We start from the raw sequence: 9,184 nt of genomic DNA on the forward strand, positions 1-9,184 counted from the left end.
AATGAGGTTACAAATCAACATCTCACGCTCTTACGTGGGACCGCGAACACGGGGCGGCAGTACCGAGTACAGGGCTACCCCGACACCGCCCTCAGCTGCCAAACGCCACCGAAGGCAGCATGGCCCCCGCCGGTGCCGCGCCGGGAGGCAGCGCAGCGGCCGCCTCGCCATCCTGGCTGGGCTCTGAGGGCGGGCAGCCACTGTCCTCGAGCTCGGCCCGGCTCCTTTCGGCCGGCTCCAGGTACCAGCCGTCCCACCCAGCCCTCTCTACCCCAATCCGGGCGCTCCTCACTGCCTAGGGGCTGCTGCCGCAAGAGGTCCCGCCCAGCCCTGCACTGCCCAGCGGAGGCGGAGTCGCGGAGGACTCTCATCCGTCGCCGCCGCTTCCGGAACAGCTGACGCCCGCACCGGGGCCATGGAGGATTTTCACCCCCACAACGACGAGGTAGGGGCCGCCGTCCTCCAACGGGGCGGAGGGCTGTGCCCAGGTGCGGTATGATGCGGACCCTCCGACAGGCAGGCAGCCAGCCAGCCAGCTCCGGGCCCCGCGCTGCCTTTACCTCGCCGGAAGAACCCGGCTGAGAGCCTGGCAGGTTGGGAGCTGTAGTTGTGGAGGTGGGCTGTGAGCCGGGACCTCCCGCTCCCTGCCTTTCGGGTGCTGGCGGGCCCGTACGGCGGCTGCGGGCTCGCTTCGGGTAGAGCGGGGATTCAAGGTGCAGGCCGAGTCTTGGCGCGGCCCTCTGCCTGTTTGCGGCCTCTGCTGCTACCGGCCTGCTCCAGTTCTTGGAGCTGAAAGTTCCTGAATGGGAACGTGAGAGCGGTGCATAGTAGTGCTGCTACTCGCCTTGGGAGTGTCAGGCTGCTGCCGTTTTACTTGTATCAGCCCTGGAAAAAACCGAAGCCGTGCCGGGGCCGGTCAGTGCTGCGGGCTGATCCCTGTAAGCTAGGGCTGAGGGGCCTTTCCCTCTCCGAGTGGCCTCACTAAGGGTCTCTAGCCACCAGTTTTCATTAAAACAAACAAACAAAACCCCAAACAAACAAAACCTACAAAAAACAACCCTCCAACTTATGTAAACATTATTATTATTATCATCATCATCATCATCCTTGGGGATTCTGTCCATGCTCAAGTGTTTGAAATTCGTAGCGATGAGAAGGGAGATGGCGCAATGGCACATCGTGTGTTTTGTTTGGAAGCCAAGATAAATGCCGATGAGTAGGAACGAGTAGAAAATAGGTGGCATTAAAACTGGCAAGCTTTTTTCTGTGCTTATTTGTGTAAGCTAATGACTATGGAAACCAGTTTTTCTGATAAACCTCAGGTTACCATTTGGCAGCAAGACATAACCCACAGGTTAGTAAATCCATGACTCCTGATTAAGCCTCAGAGGAAAAGATTTGCCATTTAACTTTTTGTTTTGGAGAACTTTCCCATGATGTGTACCCAGTGATGGAATTTAATCTTTACAGAAGGTGTGAACTGAACCTATTTCCAAGCACACTGAGCCCCAAGGCTTTTTGGACCCCCTCAAATGTGACCAGTAAAACAATACTAAATGTATGTATGGTGCTGGGGGGAAAAAGTAAGATTTTAGAATTATGCTAACAGACTGCACAGTGCAAATAACCAGACAAGGGGCCTGATTATTAAGTGTAATTTGAGTAAAATTGCATCATTTGTTTACTTTTCTATCAGAAATAATAATTAATTTTTATTACAGATGATCTTCAATGCTGATGAGGCCCACAACATAGTTAAGGAGGTAGGTTTTAGCTAACAGCTGTATTTCAAAGAAACTCTTTACCTTACTTTGCATTGTAGTGAAAGCAGTTATTTTCATTGACCATCCCAGATAAATTCAATCTTATGTTAAAGTATTATTGATATCAAGTCAAGATGGAGCTTTGAACTTCATCTGATTGCTATCTTCAACAATCTAAAATGGAGAAGGTAGGTGAGAGAAGAGAGAGACAGAATCCACTTTACAGTGGAAAGATTAGGGGCAGCAGTCACAAATTGCAAGGGAAATTCACTCCATGGTGAATTTCTTAATGAAGAAGCTGTGGCAGACAGATGCTGTCCTGTTTTTCAGGGAAATACCATGTTGAGAACGGAATTCCTAGAGAGGCTCTGCAGGTCCTTTCCCACCTGTCAGGAAGGGAAAGGGCTGTACTTTCAGAACTGCTCCAGTACACAACAGCAAGCTCTTTGATGTCAGATAAATGACAGTTCAGCCTGTTGTATAACTGTTCCTGCCTTAAAAGGCCAAATACGGTGTGACATTGTTTCCAGACACTGGGAGTAAAGCCAAGTGTTTCTGTCTCTGATTTAAAGCTTAACCAGACCCAAGTAGCTCTGCCAGTGGGTACATTTCTGGAAGGACCAAAATGCCCAATGGATCTCTTCTGCCTTCTGTTCTGTGAATATTTGTTTCCATTGAGTTCTTTGTCTGGTTTTATACACTGTGATCAGAGCTAATTGGTTTTTTTAAGATCTGGAGCACAAGTCTCCTATACAGCCTGTTAGTGGGTGGTTAGTGCATGGGATTCATCTTACTGAGTCAGAGGAGAACATAGGTTTGTTTTTCTTACCTTTCCGAGGTATGCATTTCTTAACCAAGTTTCTCAATTTTAAGAACATAATTCTGAATTTCTTAGGAGCAGAGAATGCAGTTTAGGAGTTACAGTTAGAAAAAAGGCTTTCTATTCAATCATTTTAAGTTTAAGCAGGGGTTGGCCAATCTGTAGTGGTGGGAGAACGTGCAGTTTTTAAGCAGTTGAGATATTACTTGTGCTGCAAGATATGACCCCTGAGTATCTCTCACTCTAGTATCCTCCTCATCTCTTAAGCTGGAGTATGCATTTCACTATTGTCACACCTGCTCTTAAAATTTTGGTATAATGCTTGCAAGCTCTGAAAGGCTGGTCAGCCCAAGCTGACATTACTGATTTGAGTAGTACCATTTCCATTGCAGTAGCTTCTGAAAGCCAAGATGGAGTAGGTGGTCACTGGGAACAGTGGAATGGGTTGGTATCTATGCTGGTAAATGGATCCATTCGCTTGGTAGTTAAAGCATATGGCAAAAGTCTTTTGTACAAGAAATGTTCAGTCAGAGCCTCATTCTTCTTCATTTAATAATGTAGTAGATATGAACTAAAAATAAGTTTCCGAGAAGGCTCGTTCAGCAACTTGTTCAGCTCAACTGATTTAAAGTAATCTAATTGCCAGATAAAATTCCTCAGATTATGTAAGACATTTTAAACCTTTACATTTTGAAGTTTACTTCAACTTATGTTTACTGCAACTTTTCCCCCCCCTCCTCTGTTTTAGTGCATAGAAAGTGTTTTAGGCAAGGCAGATTATAATCACAACAAAGTCAACCAGTGGACTGCTGCTATAGTGGAACAGTCACTGACACATCTGGTAAAACTTGGAAAAACCTATAAGTACATTGGTAAGTACAAGCAGTCATGCTTTTACCACATACAGTCACAAGAAATAATTGATGAAATGTTCATTTGAATGCAATGCTATATTCAGTAGAAAGTTTTGAACTGTAGAGAAAGCAGAGCAGATTCCTGAACTCTTCTGTTACATAGATTTTTAGCAATACCTGTTGTAATGGCATTTTCACCTGGGCTAAGCATGCTAGCACCACTTAGCACTCTTAGAAGATGGCATGTTACACAGTCTTTCCTGACTGTTAAACAACTCCAAAATAATTATATCAACATTTTAATATCAGTTCAGGAAATTATTGCTTATTTTAAATAAAATTTTCAGTAGGATTAAGCTTCCTTTAAATACAGACATTTGAAAGACTTTAGTCCTGTATGCTCAGTGGTATCCCCTTATATTTATATGCATATCTGTGGAAGGGAAAATGAAATAAGTAGAAGTTTAACCCACTTTGGTCCTTTTGTGGAGTGTTGATGTAATAGCAACTACTTGCACTCCATTCTGTTTTGAAAATCTTGGATTCAGATTGTCACTGGTTTTATGACTGTTGCAGGTCAGTCTAGAAACGCTACAGGTTACTAGAGTGTGGTTTCAGAGAGCAGTCAATCAGTACTTTTGGGAAACAACTCTCATCAAGTGTGACTTCTGCAGTACCTGTGAGGACAGCACCTGCAATCATATTCTGAGGTGCACGTGTCTTGTTTTTAGCTGGGATAATTAATTTTCTTCCTGGTAGCTTGTACAGTGCTGTGTTTTGGCTTTAGTCTGTGAATAATAGTGATAACACTATTAATTTTAGTTGCTGCTGAGTAGTTGCTAAGCCAAGGCCTTACACGTTTCCTATGGTCTGCCAGTAAGGAGGGGCACAAGAAGCCCAGAGCGAGCAGAGACAGGACACCTGACCCAAACTAGCCAAAGGGGTATTCTATACCACAGAACGTCACACTCAGTACAGAAATGAGGGAGAGTTGGCTGGGAGGTGCCAATCACTGCTTGGAGGCAGGCTGGGCATTGGTCAGCAGATGGCAAGCAATTGTATTGTGCATCACTTGTTTGGGTTTTGTGGGGTTTTTTAGGGGAGTGATGGTTATTCCTCTCACTCTCCATCTCTCTCTCCCCCTCCCTTCCTTTTTCATTTTTTTTAGTATTAATAATATTATTGTAGTAGTATATTTTTACATTCATTCAAATTATTTAACTGTTCTTATCCCAACCCATGTTTTTTTATATTTTTCCAGTTCTCTTCCCCATTCCACTGTGGAGGGGAAGAGTAAGTGAACGAGTGGCTGTGTGGTACTTATTTGCTGCCTGAGCTTAAACCAGGACAACATGACACAAGCCATATCTAAGTAGTTTAAAAGATAAAAACCATAATCCTATTAGCAAGCATTTTTTTAAAGCCACTGTCTTTATGTGAGTAAAAATAATCATGAAATGAATACCAAGTTCTTGAGGAAAATACTGGGGGTAAGGGGTTTGTCAAAAAAGGTTTTGACTTAGCTGAATGCCACTTGCCAGCCATTTGAACAAGTAATGCAGGCTTGAGTTCAGAACTACTAAATGATTCCCCCCTTCTGCTTTAATAATCAAATCCTTGATTTTATGCTTGTGTCTTGCAGTAACCTGTGCAGTGATGCAGAGGAGTGGAGCTGGTCTTCACACAGCAAGCTCGTGCTTCTGGGATACTACAACTGATGGTAAGTTTCCTCACTCAAACTAAAAATTTGTAGTAAAAGAAATGTTACTTATTGCTCAATAGTAATAGTTGGTTTGAACATTTTCAGGAGCGTTTGTAGAAGCAGTAGCTTCCAGAATTAGATGCTTGTTTACAGTCCCAGCAGAAATATTTTGTTAGCCGTCAGTGCCTGCATTAAGAGCAATTGCTGTGTAAATTATGAGAAGTGGGAGTAGAAATGTCTTCATTCTGAAACAAGAGTCAAAACATTGAATCCTCGTCAGTAACCAAGATCAATTGAAGAGGCAGTAAAATGTTGATCACAGTAAATGCAAGTGAATAGTCCTTAATTTACCTGCCTTTCTGCTGTGAGGGGGACAGCACTACTTTGGAGGAGGACAGAACTTGATAAGAAACAGGAATAGTTTGACTGACAGTTTGTGTTTCAATTGCTTAACTACCAGCTGGGCTTTGGATGTGTTTTATTGCTTCCAAATTAGTTCATAAGGCATTTTTTCCCAGGTTCAGAGTATCATGGGGAAACAAGATCAAAATAATCTTATGTCTGTCACAGACTCAGGTCTTTTCAGAAGAAGGCACCAAAATTTAAGTTAGAGATGGCTTCAGAAAGTCAACCAAGGTTAAAATAAAAAAATCCAAAACCAACATAAAATGAAGTTCAATAGAGTGTCTTGCCAGTTTCAGTATGAGATTTTCAAGGTTTTTGCAAGTCCAGAGAGATACCAAAATTGTGTTTTCCTGGAAACTCTCTTCAGCATACAAGGCTCATGTTAGGTAGTAAACAATATACAAGTTAATGAAAATGTTTTGAGGAGTGTAGTCTGTATCTAGGCAAGATAACATTATAGTACTTACCTTAGGTCACTGCTGTCATACTAATTGGACTTAATTACAATGTGATAAAGTGAATGTAGTAGAGACACTGGAATTCTGTTTTCATTTTGTAATAATCTTTTCTAGGAATGTGCACAGTGAGATGGGAAAACCGAACAATGAACTGCATTGTCAATGTGTTTGCTGTTGCTATTATCCTGTAGCTGAGTAGAAGATAAACACAAGCAACACCGAAGCCTTTAAAACAAACAAAAGCAAAAACAAAAAATCATCCAAACACATGGCTAAATATTTCAAACCATTATTTGTTTTTGTATGAGGAAGAGACAGAAGTTCTCTACAAACAGCATACAGTCTAAGCCAGTTGTCATAGATTAATTATCTGAAAGCTAGCAAAAAAATTAATATATATATATGTATTTATCTAAACAGAAAGTTTTAATAATATATGATAATGAGAAGGAGCCACAAAGATCAATACAATTTATATCAAAGCTAATATTAAAGATACTTTATTCAAGAGGAGCAAAACACATCAGATCAAAGGAAAGGTCAAAGATAAGCAAGACCTCACAGGATTGCAGTGCATTTGGGAACAAATTATGAACACAGTTCAGAGTGGTTATACTGTAAACAGTACTGGTGCTTCATGTTTGATTAAGCAAAGCTGTCACACTGACTGCTGCTCCTTATGAAGTTGCATGAGCATCACGTTTCGGTCAAGCGTGAACATTTACATTGGAATTAAATCCAGTAGAGCTTCTTCCCTGGAGATGGAGCATGGCTTCAGTAGGACAAAGGTGAGATATACCTAGTCCTAGCAGAATTCTAATTTATTTTCAGAATCAAGAACATAATACGTATTATCAGTTCAGGGATACATGTTGGGGATCAGGCATCAGTCCTTAATTCATAGTTTATAAATCTGAAAACATTCTGAAGGTACTTAAATTTGATATTATTCCAGAACTGCGCAATTTGTGACAAGCACTTTATTGATTCCTCATGCAGTATCCAGGAGCTAGGGCAGTAAGACTGGACCCACATTACTCCAAATAGGATTAAAGTGTTTGGAGAGAAGGCACAGACTTTTCTAGGGGTCTTGTTTGCTTTGAAAGCATTTATCCTAAAGCAATGTGTCTGCTCTTTATAGGAGTGTTTCCTACATTCTCTAAGTCTAGAATTGGATCTTGGTCCTATGAAATAATACAGTTAGGTTTTAAGCACTTAGAATTCCCTTCCTATATAGATTTATGCAAGTTCTAACTTTGCTCATCTGGTGAGTCTTAACTTGAAATATTCCACATGGAAGAAAAACATTTGCACACAACACAAGTATTTGCTAGATTGGGGCCTACACTTTGTTGATTAATGCACAAATTATAAAGAGATGTATCAACACCAAAAATGCCTAAATGATTGCTGACACTAAGTGGCAGCTGCATTAAGTTGTTTCCTCAGATGCTGTTTACAGGTAGAATTTTTTCTTTGTTACTGCATGTCTTTGGAAGAGACTGGTAACTACCTAACAGCTACTGTTAAGGCTGGTTTGGATTTTAACAAATGAATATTAAAGCACTATTACGCAGGCTATAAGGGCGTGTAACAAGTGTCCTGTACAAAGAATAAGCTTAAAAACCATTACGTTGCTTAAATTGTGTATACATAAATCTAGTATGAGACTACAGAAGGAACATGTGTATGTGTAATTTCCAATATTGTTTGAAATCTCTTGCTTTGCAGACAGGTAGAGTTCTGCTTTTACCTAAGTGCAAGTAAAATTAATACTGTAATACTGCATTTGCCTAACAGGCAAGTGTAACGTGAAGATGTATGTGTATGTTGTACTGACCTTCAAATGTATAATAATTTAAAGTTATTTGGGCTAGAACAGCAATTTCTGAACTATGTGCCAGCATTGAAGAGCTGAGTTGTGGAACTGACAAAAATGCAGAAGTTTCACTGATGCTTGAGATGGTGGAAGGTTAAAAAAATCAGTGGGGTAGCAACTGGAAAAAGATTTGGTAGGATTGATGCAGTTTAAGAAGTAGGTGAGTAAAGATAGCAGTGGCTCTTATCCCCCTGTTAGTGGGCCATGGTCTGAAGAAATATTCCAAATAGCCACTTGTAAACTCATTTGCTTTACTTGAATACATGATGCACTGAATAAGACTATCAGTTTAATGAGGCTTGATCAAGGTTCTGCTGCAGAAGAAACCTAGAAAATGCTGCTAATTGTAAGACTGCTTCATTTTTCTTTCTACCAAAAAAGAAATAAAGTTTTGCCTTAGTTGTATTTTTGCATCGTGTTGTGATCTATATAAATGGGAACTGAGAAAAATACTCACTTTCCTTCCACCCTGACCTTGGGTGCTTACTCTAAGCTGCAAGCTGTTACCTGGCAATGAAAAAGTTAATATTTTATAAAGGACTGTGTGTGTGAAAGCTTGAAAATCTTGAGTCTGAAAAACAATGTTTGCTTATTAAGCTGATAGACCTTGAGGAGAAGTAGAAGACTGATAAATGAACCACCTGGATCAGAAGTGGTTCGCTAAGACTCAACTAACTTCACAAAGATTAGGAACCCAAGGTCAAAATACAGAAGTAATTTTGAAAAGCTGAGCAAAGCATAACTGTGTCCCTCAAGGAAGTTGATTCATTATAATACTAAAGATCACGCCCCCTGAGATAAGAGACCCTTGCCCACAGAGATCCTTAGGGGATGTATGTAGTGAATTAAATATGTACTGTGTCTAAACGGAGACTAGAGACTGTAAGAGCCAATGATTGCAGATAGATGGAAAATGCTGATTTTCATTGTTTGAAATGTATGAAATTGGGTAGCTGCCAAATTGAGGGTGTGCTCCTTTTGTGGAACTTTCCCTTAGCGCCCATCTTTGGCAAATAGGAATTAATATCTCGACTCGGTGTGTGAGATTGGCTTATTGCACACCGGGTGAACGATCCTGTATTTAGGTCCCCATACTGATCTCCCAGTCACAGCAGCACCAGGGCTGTGAACACTAAGCTGGCTGCCTTACAGCTGGGGCTCACTCTGGCTGCCTGCGCCTCCGGCTGTCAGTGGCTGAGCCACCCCTCCCATCCTCTGGCTCCATGCTGCTGTAAGGCAGCCACGGCGACACGGCGCGGCCCCCTCACGGCTCCGAGCCCTGCGGGGCCGGGTCGAGGCCAGA

The 9,184-nt window shown here is 41.7% G+C and overlaps 1 protein-coding gene across 2 annotated transcripts; it reads left to right on the forward strand.

Annotated features, from left to right (window-relative positions):
• The first annotated feature begins 340 nt into the window (after positions 1 to 340).
• On the forward strand, positions 341 to 8,271 carry DYNLT3 (dynein light chain Tctex-type 3). Of its 2 annotated transcripts, none has more exons than XM_080612290.1 (5): positions 341 to 445; positions 1,722 to 1,763; positions 3,332 to 3,455; positions 5,080 to 5,157; positions 6,117 to 8,271. In XM_080612290.1, the coding sequence occupies exons 1-5, from the start codon at positions 416 to 418 to the stop codon at positions 6,191 to 6,193; spliced, it is 351 nt and encodes a 116-aa protein (XP_080468416.1). In that variant the 5' UTR covers positions 341 to 415; the 3' UTR covers positions 6,194 to 8,271. The 2 variants fall into 2 exon arrangements, with proteins under 2 accessions (XP_080468416.1, XP_080468417.1); XM_080612291.1 differs by lacking the exon at positions 341 to 445 and adding an exon at positions 1,096 to 1,354.
• The last annotated feature ends 913 nt before the right edge of the window (positions 8,272 to 9,184 follow it).

The sequence above is a fragment of the Psittacula echo genome, assembly GCF_963264785.1.
Source record: "Psittacula echo genome assembly, chromosome: 3".
Lineage (NCBI taxonomy): Eukaryota > Metazoa > Chordata > Aves > Psittaciformes > Psittacidae > Psittacula > Psittacula echo.